Source organism: Rhipicephalus microplus, unplaced genomic scaffold, assembly GCF_043290135.1.
Source record: "Rhipicephalus microplus isolate Deutch F79 unplaced genomic scaffold, USDA_Rmic scaffold_12, whole genome shotgun sequence".
In the NCBI taxonomy this organism is placed as follows: Eukaryota; Metazoa; Arthropoda; class Arachnida; order Ixodida; family Ixodidae; genus Rhipicephalus; species Rhipicephalus microplus.
In genome coordinates this window covers 34,517,376-34,539,628 of record NW_027464585.1, presented here as the reverse complement: position 1 = coordinate 34,539,628, position 22,253 = coordinate 34,517,376, and the positions used below count along the sequence as shown (strand labels likewise).

At 48.0% G+C, this 22,253-nt stretch overlaps 1 protein-coding gene across 2 annotated transcripts in view; it reads left to right on the top strand.

Moving 5' to 3' along the window:
* Positions 1-22,253, top strand: part of TSG101 (tumor susceptibility gene 101) — a 282,331-nt gene that overhangs the window by 160,064 nt on the left and 100,014 nt on the right. For both annotated transcript variants that reach the window (XM_075882468.1, XM_037418098.2), the window contains one exon: positions 11,964-12,110. In XM_075882468.1, the coding sequence (XP_075738583.1) occupies positions 11,964-12,110 (147 nt within the window). The remainder of the gene's footprint in view (positions 1-11,963; positions 12,111-22,253) is intronic.

Genomic DNA, 22,253 nt, shown 5'->3' with positions numbered 1-22,253 from the left:
ATTACAATTTTTTACTATCATGTTCATTGCATTGCATTCAATGCGCCATCGTGTTGCTAAAACTAATTGGCTAATTGTGAAAGCTACCAGCCTGCGAACTTGCGCCGGAAGATGGAAGCGCGTGACGAGTCGACATACGAAGATCTGTTGTCACCATGGTCTCAGAGAGCTTTTATCAGCACCTAATCTGACATCCCCTTGGCGGTGAAGACACCGTTGTCTGAAATTAAGAAACAGTTTTGCCGCAAGGGTGAAGCAATGAATGCCATAGCAACAACTTGGTATGTAACGATATGTAACGCTGAGAACGGCAAGCAGATCTAAACGTGCAGCGCACTGCTCCCGCACAAATGCTGGTAATGATAGTGGTTAAAAGAAGGGGCCTAATTTTTGCAGCCCAGTTGGGAGCACGGCGCAGCGTCTAACACACAAAGGGCGCACGAAAACAATGTACACAGGATGAAAGGGAACTAACATTCACCGCTCCACACTTAGCACGCTATTAAACAAAAACAAAACATGAAACGCAATGACAGGTACAGATATGAGTGTGAACTAACAAGTGCCCCAGTTGTTTCTTTCCTGTGTTCAAAAAGCACACTCTTCTCGAGCGAAGTGATCTTTGTGCGCGTGGAAACTAAGCGCAATCGTTCTGGTCAAAGTCAAAGGCGGAAGAATAAGCACGTGCTAAAGATTAAGCACGCACACACAAGAATCTACCCCTCTTGCGGAGCAAAGTATCGTGCAAGATAAGCACACATCGGTCGATTGTGACAAGCTGGGTGCCGAGCGCGGGCGGCTTTTTCTCCTTTTCTTTTCTTAGGCTTTTGTTTATATAGATACGTATGCATATGCGGTGAAGAACGGCGGCGACGACGGCGAAAAACCAGCCGAGACTGTCCATATATTGAATTAAGAAAAAGCAAAGCTGAACGTTGTCATGGGCCACACCATGCGCTGGCAGTGAAACTATGCACGCGCGCTCGGCTTCAAAAAGGAAGAGCGAATAACACGAACACAAGACACAGATACCACGCAAAACTATTGATTAAAGCGTCCTCCATATGCAGTGCAGTCCCACATATGTGGCGCTTACGAAAAGCGTGGCACTGCCAACGTGCAAAAGTAGTTTTCCTTTTTTTATCTGTTTGGAACAGGGAGGGGGCACACCCGCGCATGCCCCCGTGGCTCCGAGAATGGCGGCAACGCCGCTTGTAGCTCACCTTAACGCCGGCTCATGGGATGCAGGCTTGCCTGCCAGGCTCGCGCCCACTAGTGCGCAATAAGAAGAGCGCGCTTGCCTGGTGCGCCGTGCGCGTCGCCGCCGCTTCGCATTTGTCGGTGGCAGGGCAGCTGCGGTAGATGCATGCTCGTAGCAAAATGCCAAAAGTCAAAGCAAAATTTCTAGATTGTTCGTGGAGAAAATTTCTTATAGCAAGGTTGTCTCCCACTGTTACTTTGTTACATAGAGGTCGCAAATACTTGTGTTTCTATGGAGAAACGGTGAGGAATAAAAAAACTTTGTTATGTCAAGGAATTCGTTGTATAGAGGTTCGTTATAAGCAGGTTTAACAGGATATGCAACTATGGCTTTCACATTCTTCAATGGACTATAATTCAGTGCTGTGGTGCACGTTTATTCTCTTTGTCTCTCTCTGTTGTGTGACATGTAACGAAGTTGAAAGAACTAAAAAACTGTAGGAAGGGGAACATGGAAGCTTGGGATAAAAAAATCTGTAGACAGGGGTTGTGTAGAGCTGACATTTCGACAAGCGGACTTGTCTTCCTCAAGGCTAGCACAGAGCAAATTTCTGTAGTGCTAGCGCGTCTACGCTTCGTACTCTCTGCTCCATCCTAACAAAGAAGAGGCCTAGAAGTAATAATTACTTTCTCTGTGATTATTTCTTCCTGTGGTGCTTTAGGCGTCTAGAATTACCCCTCAGTAGAAAGAAGAGGCCAAAACGGATATGTGTGTGTGAGAGTGAGAAAGGAACAGGTGTTCTATGAATAAAAAGAAAATTAGGAAGTGGGGCGGGGAAGTGAGGATTTTACATGTGTCACTGAATTCTGGTTGTCAGTAATAGTTAACAATAGTAGGTTCAAAATTCCAAGACAGAAGGCTTAACTCTCAGTGTTTTTTTTGGTGTTTGTACCATACTTAATGCGTTCCAAAGCCCCTTTAGAAATGTTCATACCTACTGGCGGGAGTGTATTGAACTTGTGAATAAGGTACGACTCCGTACATTTTCTGTCTCTCTTGCGGATCGAAAGTTTGATTGAAGTATGTAGAGTTTGAGTTCATTGTAGTTGTGTAGTTGTGTCCTGATGCAATGAAAAGCTGTGCCACTGCTTTCAGTAATTTCTTTGCCGTGTCCACATGATGACCGTCTAATCTAAAATTAACAAGCAGTCCAGTTTTGCCAATGTACCATTTGTGACATTGTGACCATCTGCATTTTGAAAGAAATTTACTTTTCTTAGTGCGCAGGGAACGTTTGAGAAAGAAGATAGAGCAATGAGATTGGACTGAACGCACACTTACAAACAATTTTATTGCACAGATGGCAGGAATATATATACAGTCAAGATGGCGAGGAGATCACACACAGAAGAAAAGACTCATAGTGCATGCGCCAGACCATCTTATTCTAATATTTAATTGACAACTTAACTGAAAAGATACTTGTATTGATTATCTAACAGATTTATAGACAGTGCACTGACACACTCAGTTTCTGCTTTACGAATAAAAAAAGCTTCATATATTTCATGTGCCCTCTGGTTCTTATATCTTGCCATTACTTGGAATTCATCAAACCTCGGGGTGCACCCACAATTTGCACAGTGACTTGCCAAGTGGCTGCCCACTAATCCGTGCATCAGATTTGCGTGCTACCTAAGGCGATCGTTCAGACAGCGCCCCGCCTGACTGATGTAGTGTCGACCACATGATAAATAAATCAGATACACAACACCTATAATACACTCTTGAAACATCTTTGCGTGCTTCTTATTGCTCCCGACACTTAAAGATCCTTCGCTGTTAACTCTTTTACAAAGAGAGCTCAGCCTATTTTTTGCCGTGAAAACAACCATTACTCCAGTTTTTTCCACGATTCTTTTTAAGCTGTGGGAAATTTTGTGCACATAAGGAATGGCAGACATTTCCGGCTTTAGCTCGTCCTGAGATGCATGCCGTGCATTCTTGCCCTGCTTTAATACATTCAGAAGTGATTCTGCAAAGCGCGAGAGCGAGTAATCAGGAAAGCCTGCCTTTTTAAGTCTGTTAACCTGGTTGCCAAAACTGCTCTGAACCTTGTGATGACAAGACCTTGACAATGATGCCATTATACATGCTTTGGCAATTCCTCGCTTAACAAGCTTGGAGTGCACTGAACTAAAGGGTAACAGGGCTTTCTTCGAGCGGGGAGCGTATTGCCAGCACAAGTGTTCCGGCAGAAACATAAGCTCTAGGTCTAAAAATCTTAAGTTTGTTATTGTCTGGGAACTTCGTCGTCAGCTGCAGATCAGTCATGTTCTAAAAAAAAATGCTAAAAATCTCGTCGACGTGCTGCCTTGTGTCACACTGTTCTGCAATATAAAAGACTAAAGAATTGTCAACGTAGTGAAATACCTTAACGGTATGTGTCTCAGCAAGCCTCGCTTGTATGCGTTTGTCATAACAAGCTAATAAAATGTCACTGAGGACTGTGGCTAAACATGATCCAATACACACGCCCTGTCTTTGAATGTACCATTTGTCATTTCTCGTGATGAACGTCAACTGCAAATAAAAGTGCAGAAGTTCAAGAAAGCTATCTACTTCAGTTCCGCAAAGTAAATTTCTTTCAAAATGCAATACCAACCAGCCCAAGTAGCCACTGTTTCGCTTTTATGACCATCTTATCATGTAGATAACGTTTGCACCAGTGCAGGTAAAGCTAGACTTTATATGATGCACATAATCTCTTCCGGTACTTTTAACTATCATGTCATCTTGAAGAAGTTTGCATGTCTTGCATCTTGGATGGGAGCAAGGTCTTATTTAGGCACTAGAATGAGATTCACTTTTGCATGCACTAACATGTCCTTAAATTTTCTATTTCTATTTCTATTCAAAGTACCTTTGGTACTTTGAAGGCGCTCATTATAGCAAGATTCTATTTGGCATCTTATACCCCAGTTGCCAGACTTTGGGGTGGTTGTTGCTAGATTGCTGCCAGATTTAGCGCAGAAATTCGCCCCTGTAGTTGTGGCTTTTTCATGAGGGTTTGGTGTCGTCCGTGGTGCATTTCGCGAGCGCGTGAGCTTAGTTGGCCAATTGAATTAACGGTATTGACACAATGTGACTTCAAATTACACGCGCTAGCCGATACTTGTGCCCTCTAGATGGTTTGCGACGCACGAGCCTGCGGGACCCAGCTGCGCGCGAACCGTGTTGGAAAAAAAAAAGAAGAACGTAGAAGAAGAGGCAGAAGTGAATTCTCGAGACAATCTAGCTGTGTTATTATTCACGGGCACAAGTTCGCCCTGCCTACATTAACATATTAAAAAAAGTTCATTGGAGAGTGCGTTACAAATCTGGTGGAAGTGCTGGTTGTGATGCCAAGCCCCTCTCGAGTGACGGAGCACAGTCCAGAACCACAGCGATTTCGACCCAACGAGCTGACGCCTGTTCATCAGCGCTGCAGTCGACGCCTACGTGGTGAGGGTCCTGAATTTTCACCTGTATCGACTTCCCTTGGAACATCAATAGCTGTGAACGGGTATGCAACCGACATGACAGCTCAGGTCACTCCAGCCAACATTGTAGTAAACCAGCCAATGCTACCAAAGCCTTTCCACGGCGAAAGCTACGAGGACGCAGAGGACTGGCTTGAACACTTTGAACGCGTCGCAAAGGCTAACAAATATGGGGAAGAGCGCAAACTTGGAAATGTTTACTTCGCACTGGAAGATAGCACGCAAACGTGGTATGAAAACCACGAAGCTACCTTCTAGTCGTGGAATGATTTTCGACGGGAGCTGCTCGCTGCTTTCCCGAACACAGACCGCAAAGAGAGAGCTGAAGCTGCGCTCCAGACAAGAAATCAGCGAAGTAACGAAACTGTCGCCATGTATCTGAAAGACATGTCTCGTCTATTGCGCCGAGCGGATTCAAATATGAGCGAAGACAGGAAGCTGCGCCATCTGATGCGAGGCGTGAAGCAAGAACTCTTCGCCAGACTAATTCGAAGCCCGCCGCGCACCGTCGCCGAGTTTCGTTTTGAGGTGACTACAACGGAAAGGACGCTACAACAGCGAGCAAGGTTATACAACCGGTATGCGATCGTCTCTTCCTTGGACATGTTGCCACAAGTCTTTGGTAACGGCATGGAAGCACTATGCGAGCTGGTGCAGTCTGTTGTGCGAGAAGAGCTGCAGAAGCAGCGTCTTGACCAGAACGCTCCAATGCTTTCGTCTCTGGCTAATGTGATCCGTGAGGAGGTCAGGCAGGTGGTACGCGAACCTTCGAGCAATGCACAGCCAGGGCCGCCACTACAACAGGAGACGAGAATGACGTATGCTGATGTGCTACTACGAGGACCTCCAGTACGTGCGGACGTCGCGGCGGCTACACCTATGCAGTACCCGATGCCGTCGAGCACCCTGCAGCCAACGCCAGAGAGGAGACTAAGGAAGAGCGATGTCTGGCGCACTCCCGACAGGATACCGCTGTGTTACCACTGTGGGGAGCCTGGTCATCTCTACCGAACGTGCCACTACCGCCAGGCAGGACTACGTGCTTTTCCTGTTAATGTACCTCGACCACGAAATGGTGAACGTCCCTTCGAAATTGAAGAATACCTGTCAGGTTGTCAAACCTCAAGTGGCTTCGAACGACACCAACCTCATGCAACGACAACGGGGAGGTATAGATCGCCTAGCCCCCGACCTTCAGCAAGCTCCCCAAGGTCTCGTTTCCCAAGCCCGCGTCGGGAAAACTAGAGTCAGCGACCTGTGGAGGCAAGGCCGCTGTGGACGCTAATGCAGAAAAACATCCATTGCTGACTCTGAACGACGACCGATTCAGAAACCGGTGCTTTGATAGTGACGTTGCTTCCGATTTACGTGTGTTCTTTGACGACTACGAAGTCATCGGACTGGTAGATACCGGCGCAGATTATTCAGTGATGAGTAGCGGACTTTCTAAAATACTGAAGAAAGGGCTGACTCCTTGGAAGGGCCCACAAGTTCGCACAGCAGGAGGGCACCTCATCGACCCTACTGGAATATGCACAGCAAGAATCGGAATACGGGGTTTCACGTACGTCGCCAGTTTTATTGTGCTGCCGGAATGCTCAAGAGACTTGATTATCGGCATGGATTTCTTACGAGCTAATGGCGCTGTAATTAACTTGCGAGAATCTTCCGTCTCATTCTCGACTAGGCACGCGATTGCTACCTTTGAAACGGAAGAAAACGTATATGACCTTTGTATTGCAGATGATGGCGTCATGGTGCCGCCAAGATCGAGCATATCTGTCGCAGTAACCAACAAAGAATTCAGTGAATTCAAAGGATTTGCTGACAACACCACTGCCTTACTACTCCAAAAAGGGATCTGCATGGCACGAGGCCTTGTTAAGTTACGTGACGGATGTGTAAATGTTCTACTCACAAACTTTGGAAATGAGGGGCAGCACGTTGCAAAAGGAACCGTCATCACCAGTCTGAATGATTTCGTCCAGCTTACGGAGCTGCGCACTTTCGAAACCAATGAGTCTGATTTCGAAGACGTGGAGTGTGTCCTTGCAGCCATCGACATCGAGCCAGGCCTACTAACTAGCGAAAAAGAGCAAATAGAGGGTCTTTTAAGGGAATTCGCGTAATTTTCCTCGTTGTTATCTAAGGTTCGATGCACTCCTATCGCCAAACATCGCATCATTGTCGACGAGTCAGTGAGGCCAATACACTAACATTTCTACTGAGTGTCACCAAGAGAAAGAGAAGCTATTGGTAATCAGGTTAAAGAAATGCTCAAAGACGATGTAATCCAGCCTTCATCAAGTCGATGGGCGTCACCTGTTGTTCTTGTGAAGAAAAAAGACCAAACCTTACGTTTCTGCGTTGATTATCGGAAGCTGAATGCCGTCACCAAACGGGATGTTTATCCTCTGCCAAGAATTGATGACATTCTGGATAGGCTGCGAAATGCCAGGTATTTTTCCTCATTGGATCTTAAAAGTGGGTATTGGCAGATAGAAGTTGACGAAAGAAATCGCGAAAAGACAGTGTTTGTGACACGGGATGGTTTATACGAGTTCAAGGTACTCCTTTTTGGCCTTTGTTCAGCACCCGCCACATTCCAACAGATGATGGACACAGTGAAGAAGAATGGCTATTTGGGCTAGTTGGTTTGAATTCATGGTAATAAGGGCTGCAGCGCGAGCACGAATGTGCTAGAAGAAACAGACGTAAGGCGAGGCACGGAAAGCAAAGAGAAGCGCTCGTGTTGTCCTCTTTGCTTTCCGTGCCTCGCCTTTTGTCTGTTTCTTCTAGCATATTCGTGCTCGTGCTGCAGCCCTTATTACCATGGACACAGTGCTTAATGGCAGTCATGCCTGGTTTATCTCGACGATGTTGTAGACTTCTCTGCTACCTTCGAGCAACATTTGGAAAGGCTCCGGGCCGTGCTCACTGCGATCAAATCAGCGGACTTGACGATAAAACCGCACAAATGTCACTTCGGCTTCCGTGAGCTCTTTTTTCTCGGCCATGTCATCAGTGCAGAAGGCGTCTGCCCAGACCCTGCAAAAACTGAGGCCGTAGCAAGATTTCCGAAGCCAACAGACAAAAAGGCTGTTATGCAATTTTTAGGTCTCTGTGCCTATTATCGACGGTTCGTTAAACATTTTTCACAAATTGCTGAACCACTGACGCGGCTGACAAAAACGGAAATGCCTTTCGTATGGCTTGCCGAACAAGAGGATGCCTTCAATGAACTACAAAAGTGCCTTCAAAGTCATCCTGTTCTGGCGCATTTCGACGAGAAAGTGGAAACCGATATCCACACGGATGCAAGCAATTTAGGTCTTGGGGCCAAGCTCATTCAATGGCAAAACGCAAGAACGAGTCATTGCGTATGCCACTCGCACTCTTTCGAAAGCTGAGGTGAACTACTCAGCGACCGAGAAAGAACGCGTGGCCGTGGTCTGGGCTATCAGCAACAAGTTTCGACGATATTTATATGGTAGGCCTTTTCGAGCTATAAGCGCCCATCATTCGCTATGCTGGCTGGCTAATCTCAAGGACCCATGTGGACGGCTTGCACGATGGAGCTTGCGATTACAGGAGTATGATATCACGCTTGTGTACAAGTCAGGTCGCAAGCACAGTGATGCGGACTGCTTGTCACGTGCTCTGATTCAACCTGCTGCTTCTGCTTCCACCGAGGATGGTGAAGATTTTATTTTCTTGGGAGCTGTGACACCATCAGAGGTGGCACATCAGCAGTGATCCGACCCTGAGATACTCCTCTTGATCAAGTACCTACAAGGACAGTCTGTCGATGTTCCACGACCTTCTGTCCGCGGCTTGTCAGTGTTCGTCCTACAAAACAACATCCTGTATAAAAGGAACTTTGACAACAATACAGCGACATTCCTGCTTGTCGTCCCTTCACCTCTGCGACCAGAGATTTTGGAGGCTTGCCACATCGATCCATCAGCTGGACACTTAGGAGTAAGCAGAACGTCAGCACGCATCCGCACTAAATACTACTGGCCGAAGTTGCTTAGCTCTGTACGACACTATGTCAGAACCTGCCGGCACTGCCAAAGGCCTAAAACGCCACCGCTAAAACCAGCAGGTCTCCTTCAACCGATAGAACCACCAGTAGCCCCATTCACACAAGTGGGAATGGACTTACTGGGCCCATTTTCTACGTCGTCATCGGGAAAACGGTTGATAATAGTTGCGACTGACTATTTAACCAGATATGCGGAGACAGCGACTCTTGTTAAAGGATCAGCCGTTGAAGTAGCCGAATTCTTCGTCTCCAACATTGTACTGTGGCATGGAGCTCCAAAAGCGTTGATCACGGACCGAGGGACTGCATTTATGGCCGACCTGATGAAATGTATTATGAAATTGACGCACACCAGTCATAGGAAACCGACGGCATATCATCCGCAAGCAAATGGTCTTACGGAACGACTGAACAGAACGCTGGCTGATATGTTGTCAATGTACATTGATATAGAACACCGTACTTGGGATAAAATATTACCCTATGCAACATTCGCCTATAACACTGTTGTGCAAGAGACAACACGGATGACGCCATTCCAACTTGTTTTTGGCCGGACGGTAACAACTCCTTTAGATGCAATGTTACCTATTGACGAGACGCCCAAGAATTACTATGACGTTCACGACTACATACAAAGAGCAGAAGAAGCCAGACAGCTGGCACGATATCGCATTCTCCAACAGCAGAAAACCAACACGCATCGATACTATCTGCGAAGAAGAGATGTCCAGTACGCACCAGGAGACAGAGTATGGGTGTGGATTCCTGTACGAATACGTGGCCTGTCAGAAAAATTGCTTCGCCGCTATTTCAGTCCCTACAGAGAGCTCCTCCGCGTCGGCTCGCTCAACTACGAAGTTATGCCAGAGGGACAGGATATTTCATCCCGACGGCTGCATCGCACGAAAACTGTCCATGTCGCCATGATGAAACCATATCACGACAGGCAATGAAATGCCGAAGATACAACGTTCTTTGACGTTAACGACATCCCCGACGAGGGTTTGTGAATGACTGCCATGCAACCAGTTCGACACAAGCATCGGGACAATGCTTTCTGGAAAGGGGGGCAATGACACAATGTGACTTCAAATTACGCGCGCTAGCCGATACTTGTGCCCTCTAGATGGTTTGCGACGCTCGAGCCTGCGGGACCCAGCTGCGCGCGAACCGTGTTGGAAAAAACAGGAAGAACGTAGAAGAAGAGGCAGGAGTGAATCCTTGAGACAATCTAGCTGTGTTATTATTCACGGGCACAAGTTCGCCCTGCCTACGTTAACCTATTAAAAGAGTTCATTTTAGAGTCCGTTGCAGTATGAATGTAAAACCCGCGTTGCAGAAGTCGTGGCACGTTCTCTTTCTGCGTACGCTGCTGTGCAATTAAGAGACCGTGTCTTGCACATACAAAATCAAAGACGCGTCGTCCATTGTGCATTTCGCAAACCGTCTGCGATGAACTTGTTCTGGGTTCTGGACTGTGCGTGCAACGTAATTACCAGAATGAACCGTGCGATGCAGAAGTTGGGGCACATTCTCTTGCTGTGTGCGCAGCTGTGCTATTAAGAGATCGTGTCTCAGTATTGGGAACAATGGGGAAACTCAATAGAGTCGCAAGAGGCAAGGCGCTGCCCCCCCCCCCCCCCCTTTTTTTTTCTCAGCTAATCATGCCGCATCGACCACGTGCCACAACAGTTACGCTACGCTTCCCCTAGCTGTGTCGAACTGGTGTACATATGAATACCTAAACGTGCCAAAGCTGGATAATTGGGGTTCGTTTGATATGCTACAGCTATATATGCTTGGAAGGCTGCTTCATCGTCACAGTTGGAGCGAATGAATCGCGACTCGCGTGTATCTGTAAGTAGGAGCCCGCCCGATAAGCCATCGTCGCCTGCAGGGCCCCACCCACAATAAGCATTAACGACCACGATTCGAATGAATGTTTATTGTCTTCAGCTCAAGAGCATAGTATAAAAATAAATAGGGTAAATAAGAATAAAATGGCAAAAATTTCTCACTACACGCTGATCACTCGCAATGGTTCAACGTACACCAATTATCCAGCCTTGGCACGTTTATTCTTGATATGTACACGAGTCTGAATGATATGTCTTGTGCTGACACAGCTAGAGGAAGCGTAGCGTCCCTGTTGTGGTGCGTGGTCGTGCGACATAATCAGCTGTGAAAAAAAGGGGGGGGGGGGGGGGTAGCACACCGCTTGCTGTGACTATTTAGTTTCCCCGTCGTCCCTGATATTGAGACGCAATCTCTTAATTGCACAGCTGCGCTCACAGCAAGAGAACATGCCTAGACTTCTGCAACGCGCAGTTCCTTCTGGTAATTACGTCGCGCACGCACTTGCAAACAAGTTCATCGCACAGGTACTCGCGAAATGCATAGCGGACGACGCGTCATTGATTCCCTAACTCTGAGATGAGATCTCTTAATTATTGCACAGCTCCGCGCACAGAAAGGGAACGCACCTTGACTTCTGTAATGCGCAATTCTTTCTCACCCACACACTCGCAAACAAGTTCATCCCACACCACTCACAAAATGCACGGTGGACGACGCGTCTTTGATGCCCCAACTCTGCGACATGATCTCTTAATTTCACAGCAGTGCACGCATCAAGAGAATGCACTCCGACTTCTGCAACATGCGTTTTACGTTCATTACGTTAATTAAAACAGCCGACGTAGCTCACGTACTTGCGAAATGCACCGCGGGCGACACCAAACCCTCACTAAGAAGCCACAACTACAGAGGCAAATTGCTCTGCCAAATTTGGTGGCAGTCTGGCAACAACCACCCCAGAGTCTGGCAGCTGAGGTATGAGACACCAAATAGACTTTGCCCTTTGTTGCTTGCCAGTATTTGATAATACTTGCGAAGGATATTTTATGTGTTTCAGAGCACTAGAGTATTTTGTTGTAAGTGCTGCCGGCTGGTAGAGTTGTGCTACGGAGGGTTTTTTTTTTTTTTCAGGTAGTGTTGTTTTCCTTTCTAGTTTGCATGCTTCGTTATAGACCTTGTTTGGGCGCCTTGTGAGTAATTTCTTTCATCTAATGTTTCCTTTGGTTTACATAAGTGGTGAACGTATTCACTGTCGTCACTACAGATCCTACAGAAGTTGGAAGATGACATTCCACCCCTGTCCCATGTACAGGTGCAGCTGGAGGTTTTTTCCGTCCCGCAGCAGGGGTGATGCCACCAACAATGGGAGGCCAACCTCCGTACCTGACAGCCGCAACCGCCATGCCACCATACCCGCCTGGGGGAGCAACCGGCATGCCCGCACCGTGGACACCATATCGTGAGTGGCACCTCGGGAATTAGTGGCCCCGAAATGCAGTTTACACACTCATTATGCCAGTCTCCACCGTATTCCTGGATTTCTGATCCTTTTCTTGCTGTCGATGGGTATAGTGGTCATGTCATTGTCTAAGTGATCCATAACGATGGTGTACTAGTCATCCTCAAAAACTGGTTATGCACGAAAGCAATGAAGACGATACTTGTCACGCTTGTGTTGCCTGACGCTAAATGGCTACACTTGTTCATGTTGAGACATTTGTGTCTCGTCTTTCATTTTATTGGTACTTTTCATTGTAATATCATGCGGTGAAGCCACCTTCAAGTTATCGGCTTCTACACGATTAGTGAAATAAAGGAACGCCATTGATAAATTAGTTTGCTGGGCGAGTTGGTGCATTGTCTGAAAAATAATGTGTCCTGTCTTTTTTGGGCTCTACTTTCATTTTAAGATGATGCCTTTGAATCGAAAGAACGGTGCCATTTTAATAAGAAAAAAAAGACAATTTGTGCAACAAAATTCTGGCATGTTCTCTTCTTTTGTTTTGGTCATGAAAGGGCTGAAACTAGGCTTGCACTGATATTTGAGCACTTGTAATATTCAAACAAATATTAAGGTATAAGAGTTTGCTTTAATTAGAAATCGAAATTTTGGAAATTTGCAAGTAATCAAAACGAACTTATAAGTGTACATTAGTCCGCATCTAACCCCATGTAAAGGTGGTTTCACTGCAGTAGGGGAGTGTTATACCATGAATACACCTTTCAAAAAAAAAAAAAAAAAAAAAACCTTCATTGCTATCGGATAGACCCCAATCATTCACAGTCGTGCCCCAAATAAGGCCATGACTCATGTTTTTTCGATCACATGCTCTGGCTGTGCAAAGCCCTTAATGCCTCTCCGCCCATCACGAAGGAGCAATGGGATGCATCTCTCAAGAGCTGTAGCCTTCACACACAACTTCAGGCCGTCCAGAAAGCCCACAACACTGTGACTGAACTTCGACTTCGGTCCCATCGTGGGCAGAGCCACCGACTTGATCTGTCTCCTCAGGACCTAAATAAAGTCATATCACATCATGCCCTGAAGCCTCACTTCATGGTTAAATGAAGATATTGTCACATTGTCACATCTTTTTTGGGCTCTACTTTCATTTTAAGATGATGCCTTTGAATCGAAAGAACGGTGCCATTTTAATAAGAAAAAAAAAAGCTCCACAATTTGTGCAACAAAGTTCTGGCATGTTCTCTTCTTTTGTTTTGGTCGCATTTTTACATTTAAAAGCTAGTTATAGTGGCTTATATGCCATAAGTATAGTAAATTTTAGAACCTAAGGTCAAATGTTCCAAATAATCCAAGCTACTTCCACTTCCTTTGAACCAAAAAGAATGACACGTGCTCACGCCCTGTCTATATTTTTAATGAGTACTCTGCCGGTTGGGTCATGACATGCATGCTAATTTTTCTTTCTAATATGTGCGAATGGGTTTATTGACGTGTGTTCCGACGGTGGCTCTACGAATAAAACACAATCGGAGCAGAGCAGCGTTCAGGCAGATGGCGGCGACGATCAGCACGAGGCGAGCGAGACGAGCCAAGAACCCAGTACCCAAGCGCTGGCGATGCTGCTTGCGAACGATGCGTTTTCTTCTTCACAATTTGCCCCCACCGAAAAAAAGCCATCCTGGCGACCTAAGAGTCTGGAGGCAGAGGGCTATATGTAGTAGGGCTTAAGGCGGGCCACGTGGACAATGTCACGTCCACGCCGGCGCATGTCGTCAGATGGGGAAACTGGCTTAATTAGAAAATTCACCGGCGAGGTTTGCTCCAAAACGCGGTAAGGGCCCTCGTACCTTGGGACAAGTTTTGAGGAAAGGCCACGGGTTTGGTAGGAAATAGGCAGCCATACGAGTGGTCCCGGGGAATAGATGTGGCTTCATGGGGAGCCAGCATTTTTTTCTTTCTGGCGCTGTTCTTCTTGTAACGCAAAGGTGCGTGCGAGTTTAAGGCACTCTTTCGCTTGTCGGGTAGCATCGGACACAGGTGGGCATTCAGACGCGTCAGGACGGTATGAAGGAGAGAGTCGATGGTGTGGAAAGGTTTGCGTTCATAGAGGAGGAACAAAGGTGAAAATCCGGTTGTAGACTGTGCCACGGTGTGCCATGGTGCGGTTAAATTTCTCCGTGAGCCTGTTAGTCTATGGTAAATGTGATGTAGTCTTGCGATGACAACATGGCATTCAGAAAACAGAGCTGTGAAGACTTCTGATGGGAAGGCTCGACTTCGGTCACGTAGTAGTTCTCGAAGTGCACCATGTCGTAGTATGAAGTGATGGAGGACGAAGGACACTACGTCATGCGAAGTGGCACTTGGAAGGGTGGTGGTTTCAGCGTAGCGTGTTAAATGGTCCACAGAGACTGTGATCCACCAATTTTCATCTGATGTTATCAGTAGCGGGCCATAGAGATCAATTCCGATCCGATCGAAAGGTTCGGCAGGTCACAGAAGAGGCTAAAGCACACCGGATGAGCGGAAAAGCAGTGATTTATGGTGCTGACAGTCATGGCAGCACATAACTAATTTTTGAACAAAACTTGGCATTCCGCGCCAGTAGGAGCAATGGCGAATATGTTTGTAAGTTTTGAAAACTTTGGCATAGCCATATAGGGCATTGTCACGGAAGGAGGTACATATTTGTGATCGCAAGTTGCGGGGGACAACCAAGAGCCACTTACAACCTTCAGGGGCATAGTTGCGTCTGTGTTGCAGTTGATAATGAATCCTGAAATGAGCAGCTTTCGTGATGCCACAGTGGTCGATGATGTAGAAAGACAGTAAAAAAACTATGCGATCCACGGGTCCTTGTGTTGTTCGCTGGCAAAGGAGTCAAAGTCGAGAGATGCAACGGAGTTGGTATGAGTAGCTTCGCAGGCCGAGTCGGGAGGTAAAAGCGAACGGAACAGGGCATCGGCGTCGGAGTGCCTGCTCCAGCTGCGATAGATGACGCGAATGTCATACTCCTGGATTTGCAGTGCCCAGCGAGCTAGGCAACCAGAAGGGTCTTTCAATGTGGCAAGCCAACAGAGTGGTGGTCGGTTACCAGGTCGAAAGGGCGACCGTACAAATAAGGGTGGAACTTGTGAAGCGCCCGCACTAGAGCAAAGCACTCCTTTTTAGTGACGCTGTAATCGGCCTCAGCTTTAGTGAGCATGCGACTCGCATAAGCGACAACGTATTCGGAGTAGCTCGGCTTGCGTTGGGCGAGGACAGCGTCAAGACCAACCCCGCTAGCGTCTGTGTGAACTTCCAATGCACTTGTTGGGTCGAAATACCGAAGAATGAGAGGAGAGGTTAGTAGACCACGGATCGTTGTAAATGCGGCGTCGCAGTCAGGAGACCAGGAAGAAAGGTCTGCATCACCGCGTAGGAGGTTGGTCAGTGGTGACATAATCGATGCAAAATTTCAAACGAAGCATTGAAAATAAAATACGAGCATAGTCCGACGAAACTTCGTAATTCTTTGAGCGTAGCAGGTTTCGGGAACTCAGTGACTGCACGAAGCTTTGCAAGGTAGAGTAGAACTTCATGCTTGGACACTATGAGCCCTAAAATGGACAGCTGTCGCACATTGAAGTGGTACTTTTTAAGGTTCAGTTGGAGCCGAGCGTTAGTTACACACATCAGAAGCAGTTGGAGCCGAAGCAGATGGGTAGGATAATTGGGAGAGAAAACGACAATGTCGTCAACACACAGACCACTTCAGGCCACGCAGGGTGTTGTCCATGACTCGTTCAAACGTGGCAAAAGCATTACTAAGACCAAAAGGCATCAGGCTAAATTCGTACAGGCCATCTGGGGTAATGAACGCAGTTTTCTGGCAATCGGCTTTTGCCATGGGAACCTGCCAGTAGCCAGATTGTAAGTCTAAAGAGGAGAAGAATTCGGCTCTATGGAGGCTGTCAAGGGCGTCGTCGATGCACGGTAATGGATAGACGTCTTTCCGCGTCACTTTGTTTAATTGACGGTAGTCAATGCAAAATCGAATCGCTTCATTCTTCTTTTGAACTAGAACGACAGGAGATGCCCAGGGACTGTGCGATGGTTGAATAACACGACAGCGTAGCATCTCTTCCACCTGGTTGTTGATGACGTGGCGTTCTGCAGCAGAAACATGGTATGGTCTTTGACTGAATGGCTGGTGCGAACCGGTGTCAATGTAGTGGTGCACTGCCGAAGTGCGACCCAATTGCGGCTGAGAAACGTCGAAAGAATTCACAAAGTGCTGCAGGAGGCCAAGAAGCTCGGCGCGTTCTTGAGCATTTAAGGTGTCGGCGATGGAAATCGAGAAGATGTCACTTAACCAGCATTCCAGCAGGAGAAGGGCATGAAGTTCGGCCGAGGCACTACTGCACGATTCGTCTGGTATGTTAAGGAAGAAAGAAGGAGCAAGGTACTCCACTCTACTGAGAAATTCGCCGGCAAGTAGCGTAAGCGGTGTGGAAAGGGGGTTGTGGACGAAAATATTGCTTCGGCCAGCAGTGACGTCAAGTGTAGCGAAAGGCAGGGAAACGGCTTTGCGGCTCATGAAAAAATCGGAAGGTGTAATCAATACCATAGCATCGTTATGGTCATCACAGCAAACAAGCACAATGGCAAAAGATGCTGGCGGAATTTCAGTGTCCTCATGGACGACAAGTTTTGGCGACCGATCAAGAGTTTCGTGCAAAATTTCCTCACACAGATGCGAAAATTGAACTTCAGCGCGTGCGCAGTCGATGAGGGCGTTATGATGTGACAGAAGGTCCCACTCGAGAATAACGTCATGCGAGCACACTGATCATCGAGCCTTAGATGAGTATGCGGGCAGTGCAGGCACCCAGAAGTTCAACTGGAGCGGCGGGGTCACTTTGCGTAGGGAGCGGCAGAGCTGGGCGGCTGTAACAAAAACGGCAGCACCTGTGTCGAAGAGGGCAAAGGTAGAAACATCATCGAACAGATAGGGTGATGACGTTAGCAGGTGAAGTGCGAAGACTTCGGCATTTCGACGACGGCGCAGTTTTTGTCTCTGGAACTGCAGTGTTTAGTTTTCCCGGCTGGAGAAAGCGGGTTGGCGACGCATTGGAGAAAGTGATCGCCTGCGAGAAGATGGGGAGGGGGAGAATGAGTCTGAGATGGAGGCATGGGGGACTAAGACTCGGGAAGGTCAGTGTAGCCATACTTCAGGGAGGGATAAGGAGCAGGTGGGGGCATGGGCTGTGGGTCATACGGGAACAGTCAAGTAGCGTCTTGGAGGGGTTGGAAGCGACGGCGACAATATCGGGCCACATGTCCTGGAGTACTACAGGTGTAGCAGATCGGGCGATTGTCAGGAGTGGGCCAAGAATTTCTGACTTGCGGTGTGGCCCAAGGTGTCCAAAGAAGGGCGGAGTGAGGAGCAAGTGAATGCTGTGGGAATTGAGGCTAGCCCACTGCCTGTGCGCAGACTTTGCTGCCTTTTCTGCTGTTCTCATGCCCCGCATGACTCCCCTCCTCCGCTGTCTGCCGTGCTGGGAGAGCGAGGAGTGACGTTTGACTCCTCTCACCCGGTAGTGGATGTCGACTGTGGCGCTGCGCACAAAATCTCCCGAGAGGTATTGGGCGCCCGCACGTTGGGAGTGAGTCAGATTTCTTCGAGACAGCTTAGAGTGAGCACGCGTTTCCTTTTCCATCCGTCGACTCCCATTGTTTAGGGCTCATTGAACTTCGCTGACAGTGCCTCGTGCCCGAGGTGAACACTCACCTTTTGTTGCCCCTTTGCATACGCCCGGTCGAAGAGCGGTATTCGCAACTTTTACCACCTAAAGAGGGCGCTAGTGTAAGTCCAGCATGGCTGTCGTTTGGGGGATCATGCAGCCGGCGCTCCGGCGGCCACCGAGTGCTTGTCACTTCGAACTGCTTAGTATTTTCGGTTGCAGCCACAGTGTTGCAAAGCTGTGCTTTAGAAGGTCATTGACTCTGGCATGTATAACACTGGGTGTTGCGAAACACATGTGCGGTGTATTACTGAAGGAAAAGAAGTTTGGAACATCGGTCACATCAATAGCTGAGGTGCGAAGGAACACTAGCTTTGTGAACACTATCCAAGTATTCTGCCTGCTGACTTGCCTACCTTGGAAATACATGCACGAGCCATGGTTCGAATTGAGAACCAACGAAACGATGAAGGTGAGTTAATGCACTGCACTGACCTGTTTACTTTATTAAGGGAGGAGGGGTGTATCTTTCTTCGACGGGTTATTCTCCCTGGCTTTGCACGTGTGACCAGCACCTATGAAATCGTAGTTATTTTTTCTTTACTTGCAGGTAGTTAAGAAACACCTGTTGCTTACTAGTACAGTAGTTCACTTTTAGCTTATAGGTCATACGAGTGGATGGCTGCACTTTTCCGAGGCTTAGTGCGTCCGAGGCATCTCACACAGAAGCAAAAGTGGCAGCCTTCCTTCTTGTCTTATGTATTTTAGCTTTGATGCATGACATTGAAATAATCAGTGGTGCTGTTAAGAGTGCACCGATCCACTCGCATGACCTAGCAAACAGTAAGTCGTGACGTCGTTGTTCGAGCCTGTTATCACTCTTCATGGGACAAACGCTGCTTTAACACGCTTCTAAGCAAAAGAAACTTGGTTGTACTTTCCTGATGCAGCGTGATCAATGAGGAAGTAAAGTGCGTGCCAAAATTTCAAGCATGCTTGGAAGCTAATTACATAACCATAGATTTATTAATTTCAAATGAAACATTTATTTTCATCATATATAGTCTTCCAGGTGAAGGACAACAACGAAAAAATTGGTGGATAGGCTGCTTCACTGTCAGCCACACCACATTATGATTGCATGTGTGCAGCAAGAAAAATGAAGTAATAAGCAAGTCAAATTATGTGATGAGCGCAAAATAAATTTAAAGTACAACAGTCTACGAAAAAAAGATTGACGAAAAAAATATATTTGTAAGAAGTGCTTCTATGTCTCTACTCACACGGATGCGTACAGGGGGTGGGGGGGGTGCAGACGGAGGGGGGACCCTGCTAACCTAAGAGTGTCAACCACAAACAGTGATATAATAAAGACGCAGGGAACTTCGACGGGCCTTCACGCCCACCTGAAAGAAAACCCTGAGCGTGCTTATTCTTTAACTGAAATGGTGCGAGTACAAACGTTTCTTTTGTCTCTTTCTCTATTGCAGGGTTACTGCTCGTGAAAAGCAGGAAACCTCGTCTTTGGCTGCACGCCGCGTGCATAGCGGCATCTTTCACATTTCGTGATTCTTCTACCTGTAGCTCACAGTGAGCAAATGATAAAAAGTGAACCATTGTTACTGCCACTCGCAGTACGATCAGACTTCGGTAGTTGATTATCAAATTAAGAATCTCCGTAGAAAAAAATTGACTGCGACAAAATATAAAGCACAAGCGAACCGCCAAAGTGAGGCCGACTGAATGGCTGGCTGCGCGGGCATCCCCCAAACGACAGTTACGACGGTGGCCGCATGGCGTCGCCACCATCTGTGAAAGTTGCGAATGGTGTCCTAGTGCGTGGCCAAGCTACGCCGACCCGTATCTCTTCAAAGCCAACGCGAGCGCCTTTGCACTCGCTCGAGCAACCCGGCTTTGGTCTCGGTGTCTCCGTGAATCACTTTTACCACAGAGACATGCTCGTGGCACCCTGTGTAGTACTACTCGCTCGTGGCGTGGATAAGCCCATTTGCTTTCCAGCCGCGTCTTTGCAGCGGGCTGTACTGCGTTTTGGTGTTGCGACTTTGGGCAGTACTGTGTTCTCACCATGGCGATGGTTAATGCGTGCCCTGCGGCTCATTAAGATCGGACCCTCACTAGTGGCCATAATCCTTCGAGATACGTATCAATACAATGCATGGGTGGAAAATGCTGCTGGCGGGGTTTGTGTACCACCTGTGCATACGTAAGAGGCGCGGCTACGGGCTGCATAGTTGGCGCATAGGAATCAGGCGTGGCCACAGGCTGTTGGTGGGGAGTGACGGGAACAGTTTGAGCTACCTCTTCGGCAATGACATCGCGGAGCGGTGCGGGCAGGCGGTAGGATGGCGGCTGCTGTGTGAAGGGAATCAACAACATTAGCTGAGCTACTTCTTTGCGCACAGTCTTCAATCTCTTGCAGAATCGGTGAGTGCTGTGAGGCCTCGAAATGGCGAGAGAGCACCGCGCCATGCTCTTGGAGTATCGGATGACAGTTTTTCGGTTCGGTACAAGCTTTTGTTAGAGCCAAAGAAGAAGAGGCCTAGGGGGACTTCTTTGCTAGCATCGGCAGTGTGCTTGCCCCGCCGCGGTGGTCTAGTGGCTAAGGTACTCGGCTGCTGACCCGCAGGTCACGGGTTCGATTCCCGGCTGCGGCGGCTGCATTTCCGATGGAGGCGGAAATGTTGTAGGCCCGTGTGCTCAGATTTGGGCGCACGTTAAAGAACCCCAGGTGGTCGAAATTTCCGGAGCCCTCCACTACGGCGTCTCTCATAATCATATGGTGGTTTTGGGACGTTAAACCCCACAAATCAATCAATCAAATCATCGGCAATGTGCTTTGTTGAGAAGCGAGGGTATTGGTTTTGTGACGTGTTTAAACTTGTCGGCACTCGGGTTATTTTTTTTTTTTTTCTCGCAAGTGTTCTTTTTTGTTGGTGTTAGTTTTCAAAACCGTTGTTGAATTGGGACGAGAGCCATGCGATCTGCATCCTGGGGTGAGCAAGGCCTAGAGCACGTGAGCATGTGGTTTGCAGGCCAGGCCCGAAGCGAGTGAGTACGGAAGCCTCGTGGGTGGTCCAATTTTCTGTAAATAGCTTCTTCTGTCTTTTTGGGCTCTGGGAGTCGGGCGGCGTTGCTGTCTTGTATTGCAACTCGACGCCGGGGCGTCGTGACACCGCCCGGGGCGGTGGACGCCGATCGCTCAGTAAGCTGCTGTGTGCGTCGAGCGATAGGGCCACCTCACAGAGTGGATGTTTCGCTTCTTCTGTGTCTAGGCTGAGTGCTGGGCGAATGCCGGCTGTTGCCGAGCAACTCATTAGGCTTAAGGCTATGCACAGCCGCCTGTCGCACGTGGAACAACTAGGTGGATCGTGGCGTTGAGGTGTTGGGCTCTGCTTCCCACACTTTTTTTTATCTTGCGATGCACGAGTTAGCAAAAAGTAATTTTTGTTTTATTTTGACGGGCGTCTCAGCCGCTGCCGATGTATTAGCTAGCAGTACTCGCCATCATACCACGTGGGCGAAAAGCCAGAAGCTCCCTTCCCTAGGCCCTTCTCCATTATTTCTTTCGAGTTTTCTTTTATGTATTCAGCGGAAGGGATGTCATCCACGGCCGGCTGTCTTCTGCACTTCGTCACCGTCGCTGGCCAAAAATGTGGTCGTGAGGTCAAGTGATAGAGATGCCTGGGACCTGCACAACTGCCTGCAGTCCGGCGCCCTCATGAGTGTTGGTCACAACTGGAAGACGTGTCGGCGCTAGCGACGGTTCGTCGCGCCGACGTTAATGTTGCTGGTGTGGGACCGGACCGGTACTGAGGTGAAGTCGAGCCGGACAATGCAGCAATGTCGACCGGCAGCGGTGTCGTGGTGCAAGGAGATTATGAAGAAACATGTGATGTCATTTCTTTGGTTAAAGCTTGTGTAGCTGATCTCGTTGTTTTCGAGATATGGTTTGATTTAAGGTTGGGAGAATAGGGGGGTGCTGACAACCCCTGTAAAGTTGTTTGCGCCGTGTGGCGCATGTGTCTCGCCCAAAGCCGCATTTCGGGGTGACAACTATTGGGCGGCAGGTAGCGTTGTATTCGCGTTGAGCCCCACTATCGTCATCACCATCATGGTGTAGCGTCGGCAGTGACCTCTGGTGGAAAGCAAGCCTTAGTGGTGGGCGAGAGTTGAGCGAGCCTCTTCGGCTGGTGGCGTTTGGCGCGAACGGATGTCTCTCACAGTGGGTCTGCCGTGGATGGCACCGTGGGCCCCCTGAGGTAGGCCCACGTGGTGAGTGAAGCGTTGGCGACGCCGTCTTTTGTGTGCTCTTGTGTTATGTTGTTTAAGTGTATGGTAATTTTGTGTAATGATGGCTTTCCGTGTTGATAATGATTGATGTATCGATTCG